General features: G+C 39.1%; 1 protein-coding gene across 6 annotated transcripts in view; it reads left to right on the forward strand.

Moving 5' to 3' along the window:
- Positions 1-23529, forward strand: part of rabgef1 (RAB guanine nucleotide exchange factor (GEF) 1) — a 92725-nt gene that overhangs the window by 13244 nt on the left and 55952 nt on the right. For 2 of the 6 annotated variants that reach the window (XM_039756560.1, XM_039756561.1), the window contains exon 2: positions 15865-16047. In XM_039756560.1, coding sequence (XP_039612494.1) covers positions 15869-16047 — 179 coding nt within the window. In that variant the 5' untranslated portion in view covers positions 15865-15868. Of the gene's footprint in view, positions 1-621; positions 670-2601; positions 3077-15861; positions 16048-23529 lie in introns of those variants that run through there. The other 4 variants (XM_039756557.1, XM_039756558.1, XM_039756556.1 and 1 more) reach the window with 4 other exon arrangements.

Raw genomic sequence — 23529 nt, forward strand, 5'->3', positions numbered from 1 at the left:
ATAAAAAACGCTTACAGTTTTTTCATAACCTAGCCTAAACTGCAAACCCACTTCAAGGTGTTAATGGGTTCAATAATACAACCCTCTGACATGCACAGTTGCACAGCAGCACAGCCTCAGTTCCTTCACAGGGTGCTGAATGAACAAAATGATTGAATGAGCAAAGACACATTCAGCCTCAGATCACCTGATCCGTGAAACATGTGTCACTTCCTAAAGCAACAATGAACACAATGTCTGAATCTGAGTAATCAGTCATTTTCTAAACCACATCATCCTGAACAGGGCTGTGGAGGTGTCTGAGCCTATCCCAGCCAGCACAGGGCACAAGGCAGTAACAAACCCTGGAATGGGCACCAGTTCATCACAGGACAAACAGACACACACACACACCCCAACCATCCACTAGGGCCAATTTATTATCACCAATCCACCTAACCTGCATGTCTTTGAACTCTGGGAGGAAACCCCCACAGACACAGGGTGAACATGCAAACTCCATGCAGGGAGGACCTGGGATGTAAACCCTGGTCCCCATACTGCAAAGCAGCAGGACTACCACTGTGCTACGATACAAACCCTGAGTAATCAGTCGTTTTCTGTATTTTTTTTCCATTACAGGGTTTTGGAAACTGGAAACTTTGGATACAAGGCTGGAAAAAACTATGGGTGAGATACTGCAGGATAATGCAGAAGTAACATAGTTCTATAAACAAGTTTAATACTACAGGACATATCAGTACCTGACATTTTAGCAGACCGATAAGTAGGGCACACTGCACATATCTATTTTTTGTAACTTGGAGGATTTTGTGAGAAACGATTTGTCAAAAAGTGGGAGCTTTTTTATTACTTATATTTGTCTGACGCCTTTATCCAAGGTACCTAACAACATGAGATACAAGTGACCGCATTTGTTTTTCCTGTTGGAATACAAGCAAGTGAAGTAACTTGCTCATGGTTACAGGGTCAATAATGGAATTTGAACCCACAACCTCATGGTCTGAAGTCCAAAGCTTTAACCACTATGTCACCCTGTCTGCCTGTTTTACAGTGAATGTTTGCTTCCAGCTTCACTTTTCAGGAAATTTACTGAAGTGGAATCCACTAGCGTGAATGAAGATGAGGACTGTATCCATGTCTGACTAAAAACAACCTTTAGAGAAGTAATGAGACTTTTTCTTCACTTCAGTTTTTTTTTTTATGATCACCTGTTTTACTTTTTTATTTATTTTATTTAAAACATTCTGCTAATGTTTGTGTGGGTATTCTGATTTTCCCCCACCTAATGTCAAACTAGTTATGAACATGCAGCCCAGCAATGAACTCACACCCTGTCTGAGGATGTTTCCTGCCTTACAACCAGTGCTGGGGGGACAGAATGCAGCCACTTTTCACACTTAATTGTAGACTGCGAAAGTAATAATATTACAAGCAAAAAAGCAAACTATACTTTGAGCATTTCTCAGTAAATTGGAATATATTAATCAAACATGAATATCCCTGTAAAACAGTTAAAATTTCTACTTGTTTAAACGTTTTCTCTATTCTACAATTACTATTACCGGTAATGCGATTTGAAAAATGAAAATATATTAAATAAAAAATCTCACATCCTAGTTAAACAGTTGAAATACCAGTAATATAATGTAAATATAATACAAATACACAGCGGCCTTAATGTTTATTTCTGAATAGAGTGCAAGAGATCTGATTAGGATTTGTGGATCCAGCAACCAAAGTTCATAGTTACAGTAAGGTCTAAAAATACATGTAGCTCATATAAACTTAAGATATGCAAATGTACATACTAACACAGATGTTTATTTACTTGCTATTAGGTTTAATTCAAGGTAAACTACAATTGCCGTAAACAAAGAAGAACACTTTAATAGACATTGTAAAAACTGATTACATTATAAACACGGAGCTACATGATGTTGATCAACATTGCATAATCCATACCTTCTTAAAATCGGCAGCGCAGTCGTTGGTGTTGTTACCTTAAATCTCCAAAATCCTCGGTGTGAATCATGGACTGTTGTTCTGTCTGTGCTGAGTTTACATGAGTTTAATGAATTTGCGTTGGTTTTACTTGTAATCTTCGTAAGTAGAATAGAAAATTAATGAATGGGCAATAATCTATGTGGTCAGTACACGAAAGCGCAGGGTTTTGAAACGTTCTACTAGAAACCAAAGTAAGTAATTCGTGCTATTTTAGATATTATTTAATGATAAGGCAGAGGATACTACTTATTACAGTTAAAGTAATCCGAACGTCTGTGATTATGTATAGTAGACGTACAGAACTCATAGCCTAAACTGGCAATAACATTTCGTGTTCTGAGCGCTGTTCCAAAGCATTCTGTTTGACTTCGGCAGTCCGACAAATGCTTCCTCTCTTACGACCTTCAATGTTTTTAGATAGATAGATAGATAGATAGATAGATAGATAGATAGATAGATAGATAGATAGATACTTTATTAATCCCAAGGGGAAATTCACATAATCCAGCAGCAGTATACTGATACAAAGAAACAATATTAAATTACATAGTAATAAAAATGAAATTACGTCGACTTTCAGGTTTTTTTTAATCTTTGCCTAAACTATGTTGTGCAACACACCAAAATACTGTCTGCACCCCGCTGAGTGAAGTCACCACGGTCACTAGTAACTCCGCCCACCAAACTTTTCTTTTTTGCTTCGAGAAAGCATCTGATATTGAACTGTTCTTGAAGACGAATGCGGAATTGGGCCGAAACGGATATTGTAGCTGTGTTAAACGTTAAAAATGTTTCAGCGAAAGAACAGGAGATACACTAAGATATTCCAGTTTGCATCGTAATATGCTGAAAGTGGATTTGAAGTGACTCGCCGATAAGCTGTTCGTCATTCGCTCGTCGCTCGATTATGTGGCCTCGTGGGACCCCATGCGTGTTAGCTTGAAGCGGCAGGGCAGTGTTGTAGATGCCAGAGAAGAAGAGAGTGAGCAGCCCAGGGAGCGCCCACCGTCTGACATCGTTCAGGTTTTAGTCGCTGGTTCCCGATAGGCTTCAAGTTCACTCATTCAGAGTAAGTGCCTTTTGAATGCTTTATCTTGACCACCCGCATTACCTCTAAGTTGTATTTATGTGGGGGTTCTTAAAGGTTAATGGTAGTTTTCCCACCTGGGTCCAGGCCAAGCTGGTACCGGCGTGTCCCATGCTCTTTGAGGAAACTGGTTGGACCCGGCTGCAGATGCCTTTTGTTGTTCTGGACCCGGCAGATCCGTATATTGGATTCCGAATGAGGACTATCCTCTAGGTCAGACCGCGGCGGCAGCAGCAGTAGTAGGTTGGTCTGAGCTGTCAGCAGTTAGGGTAGAGCAGCATAATGTTCATTTGCGCAGGGCGGCTGCCCGCTATCTACCTATCTCTTCTCAGAAGCGAATCTAAACTGCTTAAAGCCGCCTGTCTGTCCTGAGCGCCTGCTATCTGAGTAAGGTCACGCAGCGAGATCAATACGTTACAGAGGGGATAGGTGATCTGCAGCAGTTCTCCTGTGCTGCGCAGTATTTGGTCTAGAGCTAGAGTGATACGCTAGAGTATTAACCATCTTGACTTAATGTGCACTTTCAGAGTGTATGCGATGTGCATAATTGTCAGGTTGAAGGGGAAGCGATGTGAAATACAAGTGAGCCAGGATCAAAGAGGTAACATTCCATTAATGCAGTTTTGGGCAGCATTATGACCGTCACTTGGCTTCAATCTGAAAAGTACTGAAGTTTTTATGTTGACTGGTATGATAAAGTAAAGGCAGCTTAACAATTAGAAATTCATATTTATAAATGGTGCTTTCAGGTAAATGATGCGATCTTGGTTATGAATTGTATACAGTACACAAGAAGTGAGTTGGAGAATTTTCATCACTTCTTTCATAAAGGTTGACTATTTGTGTGAACCCAATCTGTACATCCCTGGTTTGCATGCCTTTTTAACCATCTGCCAAGATAGGTCTACTATTGCTGCAGTGTGTAAAAACTATATTACTGTCTTTTCATCCAGCCATCCTTTTGCTATTTATCCTTGTGTGAGTACTGTTTTTTAATCTAGGAGTAAACTTTTTATAGCAGTGTTGCATTGGCTCAAGAAATAAAAGCCCCTACTTCAGCTTTATTGAGATCCTACAGCACAATTTGAAATTTCAAATGTGTGAGGAACACCCAGGTAACATAATTGAGCTGGAACAAATATGCAAAGAGAAATTGGGGGGAAAAACCTCAAGCAATGTACTAACCTTGAGATGCCTTTGTTTTCATTTCCTTCTTTTGAGTGTATCAAAGTTCATTTGGCTGCCATAGTGTTATGTCATTGTGCCATATTATTTTAAGATCTGTGTTGAGACCTTTTCAAGTTCAAATTTATCACCATATGTACAGACTGCGCTGAACGTTTGTCTTGCATGTCAGACCAACATATCGTCGTCATTGTGTTCACTGCAATATGCTGGTATATCCAGCCAGGTTTGTCCTTGCTGTGTCCAGAATGCCAGAGAACTAGATAAGACACTGACTGTTGAGTTTTTCAAAGTTATGTTCTCCCTCTGAACTCACATTCCAAGTCCATGTTACTCATCATAGCACATCCTGGCTTCAAGAGGGATTGCTTAACAAGTGCAACTCTTGCTGTCTCAAGCAACATTTTTGGCGTGGGTTGTGCATGTAACACAACTCCATTGTCTTTGGGCCCTTTCCCTATCCAGTGCTTTTCTTTGATGTATATGTTGTATTCTTCTATGTTATTTATTTATTTAGGAGTAGCTTTCTGTTTGTTTGTTTCTTGAAACTGCCATTTCCATTTCTGGGTTAAAGTGAGCTAAAACTAGAGTCAACTTATCATATGTAAGTTTGTCTCAGTTTTGTGCATATTACCTGATGGAGCTTCTGCATTTAGAGAAACTGGTGAGTTTCTCCTGAAAAGCTCAATGGACTTGTTAAGTAATATGTTTTGCTCAGAATTTTTTTTTTTTTAATACACAGTGATAAAAATTACCTGTGATTGTAACCTGCAATTTATTTGGTTTCAGTGGTCAGGAGTTGCTGTGTGGGGAATTACAGTAATTATGGTAAAGATACCTGTCTGTATTATTACAGCGCTTTCAAAATATTATAAGGCACTTATAGGTTAAAAATAATAGTTTATGAATTACATTTTTTTTTGTTTGTTTTTACAATGGGTGGGCAAAGTAACAAAACAATGTTGTTACCTTTAAGTGTATGGATAGTGATAGGCATTTTATCAGGGACAATGCCTTTCTTGACTCTTCAAGTTCTTCATATGTTTGTTGTGGGTTTCTTTTACAGTGCAAAGACATACTGAGTGGTGATTGATTGCTGATTGTGTGTTAAGGACTGGGCATTCCATCTGTGTGTTCTTGCTTTGATGTTTTTTGTTTTCAGCCTGCTTCAGCACATATTCATTGATTACTGTAACTTATTAATCTTGAACTGCATAATTTCTAATGATGTTGAATTTAGGTATTTTAGTTTTGACTAAGTTTAAAGTTGCTGAATTAGAATGTTCTCCTCAATTCAATTTTTTTTATTAAATCAGTTTTTTTTGTGTGTATTTTGTTCCTCACTTTAGAGTAAGCCCAGATTTCTTGAACAAGTTGACAAGTACAATACGATTGAAAAATTTACAAATTACAAAATACAGACGGGTAAAGTACAGTATGACCACCAGGGGGTGTACCAAATGCCCAAAAATCCAACACAATAGACACATACACAGACACAAATGCAGCAACACACACATTTTATTTAATGCCCAGTGCAGTCCATCTCCCCCTGTCCTTGCCGTCTAAGGGTGGCCTGGCCGTTCCTCACAACAGATTTGCTTAAATGTATAATAAAACCATTTCAAACTGATTAACATCAAATCATCCTAACAGTGTATGCCCATTCATATTATTGTTGAGTTTTGGCCAGTTGACAATGGAGGAGAGGAAAACAGAAACTCCAGCCAGCATCTAGAGCTCCTTTGGGCATATAAACTTCTTAAGCTTCCATAGCTGGTTATAACGTAAAGTCATAGCCAAAGTTAAATCTGGTCACAGTTCTAGAGACCTAAGACATTCGACAGTATAAATGTGTTCTTAATAGTCTGAGAAGGTGACATAATCTTTCCATCGTTTAATTCTAAGGCTTATTGTATTTGTGGTGTCTTTCTTATGAGCAATAAAACAGCTTTGAAGTAGAGCAGTAGCAACAAGTGCCATAGCAGGGTACAGAGAAGAGAACTAAAATTGGGGAGGTTTAGTAATGGTTCATACAGTAATTGTTATAATACTTGTATTTTGGTGTGAATTACCAACAAATAGGAATGCAATAAGGCCAGCTAGTCAGGGTATACTAGTCTAAAGTAGTGAGTCTTCAGCCTGACTTCAATAGCTGAAATGAAGGTTCATCTCTTATACATGTGGGCATATCTTCTCATGGCAAGCAGTTTAGATGCCAGGGGCGATGACCCGGCCGGGACGCCTTGAGGGACCGGAAGAGGGTCTACGCCCACCCTGGATCACGTGGGGGCTGCCAACCTGGTTGCTTTGGGGGCCACGGGTAGAGGGCTTGGAAGCCCAACCCTGTAGGGGCCCGTAATCACCGCCAGGGGGCGCCCCGAAGCCTTTGGAGCCCTGGACCTCAGCACTTCCGCCACACCAGGAAGTGCTGGGGACAAGAGAAGAAGGGACACCCAGAGAGCTTCCGGGAGTACAGCCGGCACTTCCGCCACACAGGGGCGTGTCGGCGGGTGATTGCCGGGGAGCACCTGGAACACATCCAGGTGTGGATAAAAGGGGCCACCTCCCTTCATTCGAGGCTGGAGTTGGGTGAAAGAAGGACTAAGCAAGCAGAAGAGAGTGTGGAGGCGGCCCGAAGAAGAAGGCATTGTGTGGCCAGGACTTTGTGGGGGTTTGTGTGCACTTGTAAATATTGTAAATAGTATTGTAAATAAATGAGTGGTGGTGGAAAAACAACATGTCTGCCTGTCTGTACCCGGGTAACGTTCACAATAGGTAAACGGGCCCTAGGCCATTTAAGGCTGTATATGTAAGAAGGAGAACGTTGAAATCAACCTTAAACTTAACTTCCTTGGCATTATCCCCATCTGTGCTTGGGCTCGGAATTCTATGTTATTATGGTTAACCCTGAGTCAGACTCTAGGTCATGTTTAATATCTCTTGGGACAGTATCCTGCTGCCATCTATTGGATAAAATATTATGCTGCAAAAAGTCATGAGTACTTCTATGTGTTTTGCCACATTACAGTAACACATTAATATTCATTAATGGTGTGGAGCCTTCGACCAAAACACAATTGGTTGTGTAAACGAGAAGCTATAATGTCCGCTTTAAAACATACTTAAAGTGGACCATTAGTTGAACAAAGTGTTAATTATGACAATGTGAACTGGTCATCAGACGTTGACATAGATAATGAAACTGATGCATACTCCCAAACTATTGATGAATCTAGTCCCATGAAGCATCACCATGGCAAAAAAAATAAATAAATAAAAATAAGGCAAAATGAATGAATCAAGTGGAAGGACTAGAAAGATGTTAATCTCTAAGCACTGTTCACAATACAGCAACTGTCAATGTTTGTGTCAGGGGAAATGTGGAAGTCACTGATCCTTGCACTGCAGCAGCCTATAATAACACAAGGGGCACGTTGATCATGCTGCACAGGCACTGACATTCTACCCTCTCATGTGCAAGCAATAGTAAAAATATTATAAGAAAAGTGTGAAAAAAAACACGCTTCTGCTGTTTCGAATGTGACTTGGGATTGTGCGTTGGTGACTGTTTCAAAACATATCACACGAAGGACTAAATCTGCATCAGTACAGCAGTGGACTCTCAACATACCTTTCCAACTGCATTTATATAAATGTTTTAGTATTTGCATTTTTCTATTACACATTATAATATTACTTCTTGTTGAAAAAAAAAAAAAACAATGTTTTTTTCTTGTTTGTTCTCGGGGTAAACATAATGCTAAGGAGACTACCAGTAAACCAGGGCAAAAACTTAAGAACTGGACTTATGTGGTTATATGTCATTGCTTAAGGTGACTCTTGCAGCAGAATTTTTATTTGACCGAGGCTTGTGAGTAACACATTGCAGTAGTCATTTCCATTAGAAATCCAATATGTGGATCTTCCATAATTTGCTGGAAAAAGCAGGTTTTAGGAAATGTTATAATGTGTGTTTTTAGAAAACATACGTTTAGCTAAGAGAACAACTGATTGGTCTGCTGAGTAACAAGTTGACTGTAGATTGCTGCAGTTTGTATCTTTTCCCCCAAACTATTTTTTTTCTGTATTCAAAGACCCTTCTAATTCACTGACACAATTGAGGATACTATAGCAGAAACATTTCTTTGTCTGAATGAAAGGTATAAGTGTGTTTAAGTGAAAATTAATGTTATGTTTTTGATGATATTTCTCAGGGGAATCGAGTTAACAAAACAGTAAAGGCTGAGAACTGAACCCTGTGGGACACCATGTTAAACCTCTGGATAATGGACCACTATCAACACATTTCTTTACATAGTGAAATTGATTTGGTAATATGAAGCAAACCACACAAAAATGATGCCCAAGAGCCAAATGTAATCTTGTAGCCTATGTAACAGAATTGAGTGGTCAGTGATGTTGAAAGGTGCACTTTAACAACACTCTAACAACATAACTACTGTAGTATTTCCTTAATGCGAATATATTAGTTTCCTTTACAATGTTTGTTAATGCTGTTTTTATATATATATATATATATATATATACTGTATATATATTATAATAAAAAACTAAATGATTCATTAAAGGAGAAGCAAAGGTGCTTACACCAGATGAGTCCCTGTTAGGGTGAAACACGTTTTGTGTGTGTCCTGTTTGTATTATTTGGCAGGTACTGTATCACATATCTATGATTTGCCTCTTGCAACTGAGAGGATGTGGTGGGTGTTTGCCAACTGGCTGACCAAGCAAAAGTGTTAACCATCCAAATAATACGATTGAGATGCAGACCTATAAATATAACACCTATGTATATACTGTACAGTGGACCCTTGACTTACGAATTCAATTCATTCGCGAGGGCTGGTTGTAACTCAAGTTGGTTGTAAGTCAAGACTATTTTTCCCATAAGAAATAATGGAAATACCCATAATGCGCTCCGAACCTCCCACAGCAACACTTACTTAACCTTTTCATAATAAAAAAGGGTTGTATAAAGTGCATCATTTACCAAAACGCCAATAATTTTTCAAATGTACTAACCAAAAAGTTATAAAAAGTGCCTAACCTACCAGAAACAATTTCATACTGTACTCACCATTTAATTTGACATCTTTGGGCTGCAGGAAGGGAGGAGGAGGAGAATGAAACGGAAGGTGGTTATTGTTTAGAAGGAGCCTCCTTATGCAAATCTTTTCTTTGTAAAATTGTCGAGATGGTGGATTTCGACATGCTGTACATACCTGTATTAGCGAGATCGGTCACACGAACACCACTCTCATATTTCCGCACAATTTCCTTCTTCGTTTCGATTGTGATCACTGTTTCTCAAGTTAATAATGACAGTAGTCGAGCACTCAGTTCAAAGCTGGTCGTGTTGTGAACTGCTGTAATAATACACTCAAAAGCAAGCTGGTGCTGACTCAGCCTGATGACATCATCATGTGCTGCACCAGCCCGCTAGCTAACATCCCTTAACAATCGCTTTCTTTACCTTCGTTACCTTCTCTTCCTTCCTTAGCAATTATGCATCTTGCCATGGTCTTAGTGAATTATATATATAGATAAATCACTGCACTGACCGAAATTACGTCCACAAACACATGTGTATCTGGGCTCCGACTGACGGTTATGAATGCTCTCGACTGTTTGTTTACAATCGCACAAGCAGATACACGTGACCTCATTCGGGTCGTAACGCAAGATGTTGGTCGTAAATCAAGTTGTTCACATGTCAGGCCGGTCGTATATCAAGGGTCGACTGATATATATATATATATATATATATATATATATATATATATATATATATATATATATATATATATATATATATATATATATATATATATGGAAACGAAGGTCTGTGATATGATTTGCATATTCGTAGCTACAGATCCACAAAGGGAGAAAATGAGTCATGTGTCTTAAAATAGTTTTTTATTCCTAAGCTTTCCACAACCGGCCAGGTGTCATCATCAGAGGAAAATAATTAGGCATACAGGAGTCAAAGACAATATATTGGTGGGGACCAGTAGAAAAGGTAGCCTGGATCTTCACAAGTACGTTATAATGTGTGAGACTGACCTTTCAAATACTTTAGGAACAAAAGGTAAATTTATAATAGGTCCATAGTTATTAAATGTATTTATATCTAGTCTTTTTTTTTTACCTCCAACAACTGCCTGAAAACATATACATTTGGTGCATTAGAAATTGTGTCAGTCCATAATATTCTGCTAACAATGAGTGCTGAAAGAACAGCTTATTTACTTTTTCACTACCTTTGTTGGAACAGAGTCTAAAGAACAGGTAATTGGTTTTATTTCAGTAATTAAAATAGTTTTAATGCCAATACCAACCTGTAAGTCATTCCATTGACTCCCCTTAGTGGAATACTAGCCTACTGAAGCATTTTGATATTGCAAAATGTTTCTTTTGATCCCAGACCTAATTCTTGACTGTCCACAGAACAGTCTGTTGTCTGTAGAAGAATATCTAATGTGATCAGCCATGATTACAGAAATCTGATGCTGAAGTTATCTTTGCATAATTCTGATTTTCTAGACAGCTACAATTGAACCTTTTATGTAATGGCATTGTCACCTCAGAGCTTCAGCAATCTAGGTTCATTTCCTCCGGTGGTTGCTGTTTATGGAAAGTTTCCATGCCCTCTTCAAGTACACATGGCCTTTCTCTATATACATTGGTTTACTACCAACTTCCTAAACCTACAAATTTTATTAACTGGGAACTTGGAATTGGAATAGTATAAATATAGTATAAATAAGTGTGGATGTTCTACGATCTCCTGAGAAACCTCTCCAGGATTGGTTCTTGTTTTTAGGATACACCTCCCCTTAACTATAGAAAGGAAGTAGCAGGTTCAGAAAATTGGTCATTGTTTTCTTAATTCTTAGGAAATGCTTCCAGATGTCCTCCCATGTATTTAAATGTAATCCAGCTTAAATATTTTTAAAGTGTATGACCAGCTGCTCAATTTACTTATTTACACAAAAATTTGAATCAAAGACAAGCTAAATTACAATCACGGATAAAAAAGAATTCTAGCAAAATTAAATTATGGTATTGTTGCAGGAGAGAAAGGTAGAAGGCACTTGAGGAAGGATCGTTGTGTACACAAAGCAAACTGGTTCAAAATAGACATACTGTTTCTGTGCCCCAGTCACTTTCAATGAAGAACTCATTCTAGAAGATGCATTGCTGTAGTTCACCTTGCAATTAAATGAGAAGAAAAATAAATAATACATGCTTCTTAAGAATGTACAGTGGATTGCCATGTTTGTTTGTTTTTTTTTAAATAAAGAAATGTCTCCCTGAATGAGTTGCATGATTTAAGACTACTTGCCATAATTGTTGGTACTGGGTTTAAAAAGTCCCCTTTGCTGCTAGATACAACATGATAGGCTCATCATTGTGTAGGGTTTTTTTGTCTTTGTCAGCAGATCACTTATGGGGGAAGTTGAATGATATTTGAGATAAAATTGTGAAGGATAAACATTCTGTTGATATTATCCACCCCTTGCTTATTTGAATGCGTATTTGAAAGCAGTGTTTGGTTTTGCTCTGGAACAAAAAAAAAACGTAAAACTGTTTACATTTACAATATCATTCTTACAATATCACCGTTACTTTCATAATCCATATAGGTTATGCTGTTTTTATAATTGTTTTAAAATGTTTATGTTAAAATGAAAATAAGTAGACTGTTTTGCCGTTGATAACAATCATTATCAAATGAAGAAATGTTTTAATACCTGAGAGTATGTTTTTATTGAGTGTTGCCACTTTTGCTCTTTTCCCTGTTGGCAATAAAACATTTGTACTTTAATATTATACATAGGTTGGTACAGTTTTTCCTAGGTTCAAATCTGCATGTTGTCTATGTGGATGGAGTGCATTCTGCTTCTTTTTGTATGGGCTTTTTCATTCATATGTACTTTTTGTTTTCCTGCTGCACCTACAAAGACATGCTTGTCAGCTTGATTGTCAGGTATCAGTTTGAAAGTGTTTACACACACATATATATATATATATATATATATATATATATATATATATATATATATATATATATATATATATATATATATATATATATCAGTTAGGTCCATAAATATTTGGACAGAGACAACTTTTTTCTAATTTTGGTTCTGTACATTACCACAATGAATTTTAAATGAAACAACTCGGATGCAGTTGAAGTACAGACTTTCAGCTTTAATTCAGTTGGTTGAACAAAAAGATTGCATAAAAATGTACTACTAAACAAAACTAAACTAAAGCATTTTTTAACACAATCCCTTCATTTCAGGGGCTCAAAAGTAATTGGACAAATTAAATAACTGGAAATAAAATGTTCATTTCTAATACTTGGTTGAAAACCCTTTGCTTGCAATGACAGCCTGAACTCATGGACATCACCAGATGCTGAGTTTCCTCCTTTTTAATGCTCTGTCAGGCCTTTACTTCAGAGGCTTTCAGTTGCTGTTTGTTTGTGGGCCTTTAAATGCATGCTCAGTTGGGTTAAGATCAGGTGACTGACTTGGCCATTCAAGAATTTTTCACTTCTTTGCTTTAATAAACTCCTGGGTTGCTTTGGTTGTATGTTTTGGGTCATTGTCCATCTGTATCATGAAACGCCACCCAATCAATTTGACTGCATTTAGCTGGATTTGAGCAGACAGTATGTCTCTGAACACCTCAGAATTTATTTGGCTGCTTCTGTCCTGTGTCACATCATCAATAAACACTAGTGTCCCAGTGCCACTGGCAGCCATGCACGCCCAAGCCATCACACTGCCTCCACCATGTTTTACAGATTATGTGGTATGCTTTGGATAATGAGCTGTTCCACGCCTTCTCCATACTTTTTTCTTGCCATCATTCTGGTAGAGGTTGATCTTGGTTTCATCTGTCCAAAGAATGTTTTTCCAGAACTGTGTTGGCTTTTTTAGATGTTCTTTAGCAAAGTCCAATCTAGCCTTTCTATTCTTGAGGCTTATGAGTGACTTGCACCTTGCAGTGCACCCTCTGTATTTACTTTCATGCAGTCTTCTCTTTATGGTAGACTTGGATATCGATACGCCTACCCCCTGGAGAGTGTTGTTCACTTGGTTGGCTGTTGTGAAGGGGTTTCTCTTCATCATGGAAATGATTCTGCAATCATCCACCACTGTTGTCTTTCGTGGACGTCCAGGTCTTTTTGCATTGCTGAGTTCACCAGTGCTTGCTTTCTTTCTCAGGATGTACCAAACTGTAGATTTTACCACTTGTAATATTGTAGCAATTTCTCGGGTGACTTTTTTCTGTTTTCGCAGCTTAAGGATGGCTTCTTTCACCTGCATGGAGAGCTCCTTTGACCACATGTTTTCTGTTCACAGCAAAATCTTCCACATGCAAGCTCCACATCTCAAATCAACTCCAGGCCTTTTATCTGCTTAATTGATAATGACATTACAACACACTTGCCCATGAAATAGTATTTGAGTCAATTTGTCCAATTTCTTTTGAGCCCCTAAAATGAAGGGATTGTGTTAAAAATGCTTTAGTTGCCTCACATTTTTATGCAATCGTTTTGTTCACCCCACTGAATTAAATCTATCTATCTATCTATCTATCTATCTATCTATCTATCTATCTATCTATCTATCTATCTATCTATCTATCTATCTATCTATCTATCTATCTATCTATCTATCTATCTATCTATCTATCTATCTATCTATCTATCTATCTATCTATCTATCTATCTATCTATCTATCTATCTATCTATCTATCTTCCCCAAAATTGCAGATTACAAAAATGTTTTGGCTCCTCTGCTGGTTTTAAAGCAGGCTTTTGTCATCTATGCCTTCTGACTTGATACCAGGCTGTCAGCTCCTACCCAGCTTTTTGGGCCTTAATGGATGACTTCAGTAGTGTTTTAAATGATAACTCTTTTGCCCATTGTTTCATTAAACATCTAGCTTGCAGTAGAAACACACTCTGCTTTTCATTTTCCTTTTATTGGTTTCTAGCTTCAGACACAGGGAGGATTGTTGGTAGAGGGTGGTTTGGGTTTAGTGGTGCTGGAGCCCATCCTAGCAGCACTGAACACAAGGCAGGATACAATCTTTAATTAACCTAACATGTACCTCTTTAGCAGTGAAGGTGGGAAACCAAACCACCCTCACGAAAATCCATTTTTTGGAGAATTTTTAAGCTCCATTTAGATAATGATTGAATGAACTGGTGCCAAGGCCAGTATTGAGGATCCATGAGGCAACTGCACAAGCTAGCCACTCTGCCACTAGCCATACACACAGTGTATACATTTTAATTATTGTTATTGTCACTAAGGGTTACACATTGATGTAGTGGTTAGTGTTGCCGAGTCACTGCTCCAGGAGACTGTTTGAAGCGCGCTAGTGCTAAAGTTGACATGGTAGCGCAGCACAATTCAGATGTTTTCTATATGGAGTTTGTACATTCTGCCCTTGTCTAAATGGGTTTCCTTATGGGTACTCCAGTTGTCCTTCCATATCCCCAAAATCATTTAGGTTAGCTTGATTGGCAGTTCCAAATTGTCCCCAGTGTGTGTGTGTTTGGCTGTGAGTCTGTGTGTGAATCCAGTAATGGATGGCAATGTCTTTTTCCCTGCCCTGTGCCTAGTGCTGCCAGGGCAGTCTCCGACTCCAGTGATCCCACTCTGGATTAAGTCGGTTTAAAAATAATTGACCCGTGATGCTGCATTAAAGCATCCATTTGACTTTAGATTAGATAAATTTAGGGGAAATTTAATAACATTTTCTGATTGTTACATCATTTGAACTATGTCGTTTAGTTCATTTTCAGTGCTCACTTTTTTCATAACAAGGTTGTGAGGAACTAAAGCCTTTCTTGGCCTGATATGCTGAACAAACATGCTTTCAGCTGGTTAAAAGGAACACACAGAAATATTGTTCTCAGACAGGAATTGGCAAAGAGATACGGTGCAATTGTGATCCAGGTTGTTGTGACCGCTCTGAGGTGAAGCTAAATCCAGTGTTTAAAGTCATCATTTTATCTGTGTGTGGTAGTCTAATTTGTATTGTGATATATCAGAAAAAATTGTGAGCTTTATTAAATAGATTGTCAAACAGCTTTAACATTGTCATTTTATTCTTGAGAAGACTATTGTGAGGCAATGCTTTGATGGGAGCAACTCCTCCCTGCACCTTAGCAGGCTGTGGTCAGCTAAGCTGTGGTGGGGAAATAAGAAAGGAATGCCTTGTAATGTAGATACTCGGCTTCGCTACAGAGCTAAACCTTAGGTAAATAAGTACATTCATAATGTTTTGAAAAATGCAAGCAATTGTACACCAGCAAAACCTATATTGCATTTTACCATATTGTTTGAGATGATTACATCTGTTTATATGGAAATTAATTTAAATTCCTATTTTTTGTCAACTGTGATATTTACTGAAGATTACGTTTTATGTTAGGACAGCCTTAAATGTTTGTAGAGATTGAAATAAGTTGAATCTTGCTTCTGATCTTGTTCTAAAGTGTTTTTTTTTTTTTGTCTGCCAGTAGAAACATGAGCCAGAAATCAGAGCGCAGAGGGATTCATGTGGACCAGTCTGAACTGCTTTGCAAGAAAGGATGTGGGTACTACGGGAATCCTGCCTGGCAAGGTTTCTGTTCAAAATGTTGGCGTGAAGAGTACCAGCGTGCTCGGCAGAAGCAGATTCAGGAGGACTGGGCACTTGCCGAAAGGTAATATGTGGATTGTTCATCATGGATTGTTGTGCTAAAGGGGAGGATAAAATATGCTGATGTTTGAAGCAACCTGTGCGTAATTTAAGAATATTTGAAGATGTTTATTGTATCCAAGATGCTACTACGTAGCCTACTAACTCACAAAATAAGTGATATTTATTTGTTTCTTTCTGACTGCTGTCTCAGTATCAACCCCATTCAGACCCGGTTGACCTCTGTAGTCTCATTATTATCTTCTGTTTGTCTCTTTTTTTAACATAAATATTTCCCAAATTTTCACACAAAGAAATTAAAATACTTAAGTAGACTGAAATGTATACTTGGATGTCTATATAAACATGAGTTATTTTCAGCTTTCATTCTTAAAACCTCCCATTCAGTCCTTTAGTGTATTTTTCAGCAAAAACCTTTATTTTATATAGGGCTTATGCAGAACATATACATAGTAGTATAAAGAACAACATCCCAAGGCCCTTTGTTTAAATCTGATGCACGCACAGGCAGGTTAAGTAAATTGCTCAGTGTTATACAGTGAGACAGTGACACTATGCTACATAATTGAAAGCAAATTAAATGATGCTGCAAACATTTGACCCAGGCAGGATCTTGGCTTAAAGACTTGTGACATGGATCAAAATTCTTCATTAAGGTACTTTGCAGCTGAATTAGTCTCATACAGCTGATCACAGTGTAATTGTTCTACTGAACTATGTATTGTATACTCCTTTTCCATGGATCTGCATATACAGGTGCCGGTCATAAAATTAGAATATCATGACAAAGTTGATTTATTTCAGTAATTCCATTCAAAAAGTGACACTTGTATATTAGATTCATTCATTACACACAGACTGATGTATTTCAAATGTTTATTTCTTTTAATTTTGATGATTATAACTGACAACTAATGAAAGTCCCAAATTCAGTATCTCGGAAAATTAGAATCTATATATATAATTCACTAAGGCAAGATGACCATGGAAAGCACGCCGGAAGGGGCGTGGATTCACTAAGCCGACAAGTGAGACACCTATGGCGCACGCAGGAAGGAGCCACGCCCATCAACTCCAAGACCATTGGATACGACGACAACTCACAGAGCCACTCCCACCAACTCGGACACGACGACACAGAAAAACCGGCGTCATTTATATTCGTCTGTCGTAGAGGTCACATGCAGCTCCGACCCACGCTGACTGTTAATAGAGGCATGTTTCTCGGAGGTGAATCGCCATGCGCGTGTAAAACTGTTTGCGAGGGGTATCCCATGGGATCCTTAAAACGTTCCTTTACAACTGAGGTTAAAACACAATGAAGTGAGCAGTCTTTAAAAAACGAGTTTTCGGTTACGACGCACGACCGCGTGCACTTTAGCAAACTGTTTTACACGCTACATACAGCAATTCGCATCCGCGACAAACATGCGTCTTCTTAGATACTCCTGCACTTTGTACACACCCCCCCTCCCACCGTGGTCGGGTGTTTTGGTGGATTATATATAGAAAGGCAGCCAAAACCGCACAGAGCAATGAAAAGTCTACATGAGTCACAGGTGCATCTGGACTGTACAAAGACGACGCATGAGCAGGCAGTGTATACTGAACGAGAAATCAGGAGACTAGCATGACGGAGGGAGCGGAGTGGATGTCCTTCTCCTCTCCTCCCGTTCCACCCTGAGCGCCGCACGGACGATTGTGTGTTGGTTCGTTCCGTGCATTGGTTAAAACCCAATGAAGGAAGCAGTCTTTAAAAACCAATAAGCCCTGTGCCTCTGTTTAATTACCGTCTCACCTGCTTCACCAATGCAGGCCCCTCAACAGGCGATCTGGCGGCGTCATTCCCATGACCCGCCGGGCAGCCAACCGGGTAACCAAAGTCTTTGGGTTCAGGGGGGAAGTATGGTTACAAAGCTGAAACTTAAAGGAATTGACGGAAGGGCACCACCAGGTGTGGAGCCTTTCGCTTCATTTGACTCAACACAGGAAATCTCACCCGGCTCGGACAGGATTGACAGATTGATAGCTCTTTCTCGATTCTGTGTGTGGTGGTGCATGGCAGTTCTTAGTTGGTGGAGCGATTTGGCTGGTTATTTCCGAAAACGAATGAGACTCCCGCCTGCTAAATAGTTACACGACCCAACAGCGTCGGCGTCCAAATTCTTAGAGGGACAAGTGGCTTTCAGCCACATGAGATTGAGCATTAACAGGTCTGTGATGCACTTGTATGTCCGGTACTGCACGCGCGCTACACTGAATGGATCAACGTCTGTCTACCCGGCGTGGGTAAGCTATTGAACCCCATTCGTGATGGAGACCGTGGCTTCCAATTGTTCCCCACGAACAAGAAATTCCCAGTACGTGCGGGTCATACGCTCGCACTGATTACGTCCCTGCCCTTTGTAAAGCCCCCCATGGTCGGGTGACTTGGTGGATTATATATATAAAAAAAGCAGCCGGAACCGCAAAGAACAATGAAAAATCAACGTGGAAACCGACTGAGGCAGTGTTTGGAAAATTAACAGTCAACGTGACTCACAGGTGCGTGTGGACTGTACACAGACGAAAGCGACTCAGGTAGGGAGTTGGGGGCGGGCACATAAGCGGGCAGTGCGTACTGAACGAGCGCCGTTCAACCCCGTCCTTCGCTTTGGAAGGAGAAAGCGCGACAGCGCTCATCCAGTTTTCAGTCGTGGACAATTGTATATTGGTTCGTAGCGTGCATTGTTGCAATGTTACTTTTCTTAGTGGTTTATTAAATTACGGATTTTTCAAATGTTTATTTTTTCCTCTGTGCTTAAAAATCATTTAAAAAGCGGCCTGATTATGCGGCGTATGCTACGTCGCGGGTTGGCTAGTATCAATTAAGACCAATGCAAAAAAATGATTTTTAGAAATGTTGGCCAACTGAAAGGTATGAACATGATAAGTATGAGCATGTACAGCACTCAATATTTAGTTGGGGCTCCTTTGGCCTGGATTACTGCAGCAGTGCGGCGTGGCATGGAGTCGAACAGTCTGTGGCACTGCTCAGGTATTATGAGAGCCCATGTTGCTCTGATAGTGGCACTCAGCTCTTCTGAATTGTTGGATCTGTCGTATTGCATCTTCCTCTTCACAATACCCCATAGATTTTCTATGGGGTTAAGGTCAGGTGAGTTTGCTAGCCAATCAAGAACAGGGATACCATGGTCCTTAAACCAGGTACTGGTAGCTTTGGCACTGTGTGCAGGTGCCATGTCCTGTTGGAAAATGAAATCAGAATCTCCATAAAGTTCGTCAGCAGCAGGAAGCATGAAGTGCTCTAAAACTTATTGGTAGATGGCTGCGTTGACCTTGGACCTCAGAAAACACAATGGACCAACACCAGCTGATGACATGGCACACCAAACCATCACTGACTGTGGAAACTTTACACTGGACCTCAATCAACGTGGATTCTGTGCTTCTCCTCTCTTCTTCCAGACTCTGGGACCTAGATTTCCAAAGGAAATGCAAAATTTACTTTCATCAGAGAACATAACTTTGGACCACTCAGCAGCAGTCCAGTCCTTTTTGTCTTTAGCCCAGTCGAGACGCTTCTGACGCTGTCTCTTGTTCATGAGTGGCTTGACACATGGAATGCGACAGCTGAACCCCATGTCTTGCATACGTCTGTGCGTGGTGGTTCTTGAAGCACTGACTCCAGCTGCAGTCCACTCTTTGTGAATCCCCTCCCACAGTTTTGAATGGGTTTTGTTTCACAATCCTCTCCAGGGTGCGGTTATCCCTATTGCTTGTACACTTTTTTCTACCACATCTTCTCCTTCCCTTCGCCTCTCTATTAATGTGCTTGGACACAGAGCTCTGTGAACAGCCAGCTTCTTTAGCAATGACCTTTTGTGTCTTGCCCTCCTTGTGCAAGGTGTCAATGGTCGTCTTTTGGACAACTGTCAAGTCGGCAGTCTTCCCCATGATTGTGTAGCCTACAGAACTAGACTGAGAGACCATTTAAAGGCTTTTGCAGGTGTTTTGAGTTAATTAGCCGATTAGAGTGTGGCACCAGGTGTCTTCAATATTGAACCTTTTCACAATATTCTAATTTTCCGAGATACTGAATTTGGGACTTTTATTAGTTGTCAGTTATAATCATCAAAATTAAAAGAAATAAACATTTGAAATACACCAGTCTGTGTGTAATGAATGAATCTAATATACAAGTTTCACTTTTCGAATGGAATTACTGAAATAAATCAACTTTGTCATGATATTCTAATTTTATGACCGGCACCTGTAATACAATAACACACTGACATTTCTTATAATGTGAAGTTTGTAAAATTTATTTGCTGATTTCCACATCTGTGGCAACTGATTTATTCCCTGGTTTTCCTGTCTCTATATGTGTGTTTCTATATTAACAAGTTTTCTAAGAGCATGGTACAGATGTAAACATGGAACTTAAACAAGTGTATACTATAAATTATACACAAAATAAAAAAAAAAAAAAAACATTTTACTGGATGACATCTCACTTCTTGTATTCCAGGAACAGGGTAAGCCTGCATTTAAATATTTAAGATGAAGCAACTTAAGGCATATGTGGCATCTATATAACAACCACCTTTTTCCACCCTCTCAAATATATACACTGTTCAATGTCTGGAAAATGTCAGGGATTAAAACACTTAGTGACTTGTACATAGATAATGTATTTGCATCCTACAAACAATTACACTTCAAATACAACTTCTCATCAACACAATTCCGCCACTACTTTTTTTTTTATTGATTTTATTAAAATCACGCAACATTCCATATAAATACCATACTCGATACAAAATTCTGTTACAACAAACTCCCAGGGACCTAAAAAATATTTAGTTGTAACGAGATTCTTTATTTATTACTATAGTGCTTTCTTTAACTTGCGCCCAGGCATTTGCAATCATTTCAATAGCTTCTTTCATGTTAATTTTAATCTCCTCCTGCCTACAAGTTATGCTGACGAGAATTTTTCTCAGCATTTCCTTGTGATAATACACTTTCAGGATGTGAATGCACTGCTGTGCAATTGGGTGGGAGGAATTCAATGCGAATATTACCTAAATGTGGAAGCATGTTGTGGGCAGCACAGTTACCAATCAGGAGTCGAATCATCCTTTTCTTCTTCATATTGTGAGGTTTCTGAACTCTTTTGAGAAAAACTCCCCACCCAACGGAAATTACATGCTGAAATGTGTCCTGAAGCGCGATTGCACCGTCTGTGGAAAATTGTTTGTCCGTTGCTGAGGCAGGGCAATAACAGGCTCATAGCGCTGCAGTGAAGCAGCACAGAAGCAAATCATAAAAGATCGGGGCCACGCTATAAGTCCCTGTCTTGCACCCCAAAACACGAGGCTGAGTCTCTGTACCTTAGCAAAACCAGCTTTATTTAGCTTGAAACAGGAACGGCACACTGCAAAATTGTAAAGGTTTTTTCTTTTTTTCTTCCAATATGAACTGTTATTGTTTTTTTGGTGTCTGCCGTTTCTATAGGAGGGGGACAGTGAGTTAAATTCCAATGGACGTTTTTCAGATGTTGACGAGCAATAAGCAAAAGGTATCACTGAAAACTGCAGGAAACAAAAAAGGCAAAAAAAAAAAAACAGTACGAGGAAAGTTCAAAGAAAGAAGAAAATTACAATGTTTCTGTTTGGGGGGATCATTGTGCACAACTAAGCTGCGGCCACAGAACTAACTGCTCTGTGAATGATTCATTCAGGCATTTCAAGGTCTTTTGGGCACTTTGTTGTAATGAAAGTATCTGCTGAATGCACTTCGTACTAACGTGATTTCTATAGACTTGCGTCATATGGGGAAACAGTCGGGATCATAAAAATACTTCGTTGTAATGAAACTTGCGTTGTAAAGATATTCGTTGTAACGGAATTTTACCTGTAAATATATTTTTACAAAAAAAAGATCTAAAACAAATCAACCTCTACCACTGAGAAAGAGGGCTAAGCCAGTAGAGTAAAACTTAAAGCTAGCAAAAATAAGTAAACAGATGAATCAATAAGTGAATAAAGATAAATGGAGAAGAAAAAAAGGGGAGAGAATCTGCTTCCTCAGTGCTTTAAAAGCTTACTCTAAAATGTTATTGATTAGATCCTGCCAGGTTTTGAAAAAGTTCTGCACAGATCCTTTAAGTACAAATTAAATTTTTTCCAGTTTCAATTAGTATATAACATCAGTTACCCACTGAAATAGAATAGGAGAGTTAGGATTCTTCCAGTTGAACAAGATAAGTCTTACATGCCAATAGTGTAGTAAAGGCAATTACAGTTTGTTTGACCTTCACCACTTTAAGCCCATCTGGAAGTACACAAACACAGCTGTTAAGCCTTGTTCACACGGGCGTTAAAATCGAGCGCTTTTGCGCTCAGAAGGCGTCCGTGAGCGCGGATCAAGCGCCAAGTGTTTTCTACACGTAGGAGTCAATGAGAGTGTTCACACGGGCTTTGGTGACGTGCGTTTATACGGCATCAAAAAAACGTTGCATGCAGCTTTTTCTTGGCGTTCAAAACCCAATGAACGCAAGGAAACTGCTTCTAGTTCGTTTTCTGCGCGTTTATTTTACGCTTCGGAGGACCGGATATATATTTTCATATTGCTTATTTTATTTTATTGTCTCATGTAATTTGTAAACCATGAACCTCTTAATTTATGTTCTAATCTAATATTTGATAACGATTATGTAGGGGGGGCAATCCATGGCGGGGCATTTCAGTGCATAATTAATTTTTAATTAAAAAACTTGCGCGGAAATTTTCGCATTTCTTCATAAAGCACAAAAAAACTTTAACCCGACGTTGTGCAGTCAGAGGATGAACCCAGTAGCGGCGGCGATTTTTTCTCTACCTACGTTGCCGTATTACGAGTATTTTTAAAACAAGAAGATTAATATCTAACATAGCAAAATGGTCCATATTGAAAGGAGGCACCTCAAATAAAACGACAAGGGCTTTCATATCCAGTTCCGACACTGCCTCCACAGGTTAACACACAAACTACAATTTGGGCTGCAGGCTGGTGTTAGACAGAGACAAATGAATGCTGGTGTAGAAGTCAATCGATCGCCACCACAAAATGCAACATAAACGTCTAGGACGTTCAGAGCAAGTTCGTTTATCCAAAAACTTAACGCCCGTGTGAACAAGGCCTTAGTGGATTAGGAGGGATTGTAACACCAAGGCTGTCTGATAGGTATTTAAAGATTTTGGTCCAGAATGATGTTAATTTGGTGCAGGCCCAAAACATGTGATCTAGTGAGGTTAGAACTTGATTGCAACGTTCGTAGGTTGGATCTTGCCCTGGAAACATTTTTGACAATTTTAAGCGAGACAGATGTGCTCGATATATAATTTTGAGTTGAATAATTGTATGTTTTGCACATTTGGAACTCGAATGAATTCCCTGCATTGCTACCTTCCACTTCTTTTTTGAGATGATGAGTGAGAAA

Source organism: Polypterus senegalus, chromosome 6 (assembly GCF_016835505.1).
Source record: "Polypterus senegalus isolate Bchr_013 chromosome 6, ASM1683550v1, whole genome shotgun sequence".
NCBI classification, from domain to species: Eukaryota; Metazoa; Chordata; class Cladistia; order Polypteriformes; family Polypteridae; genus Polypterus; species Polypterus senegalus.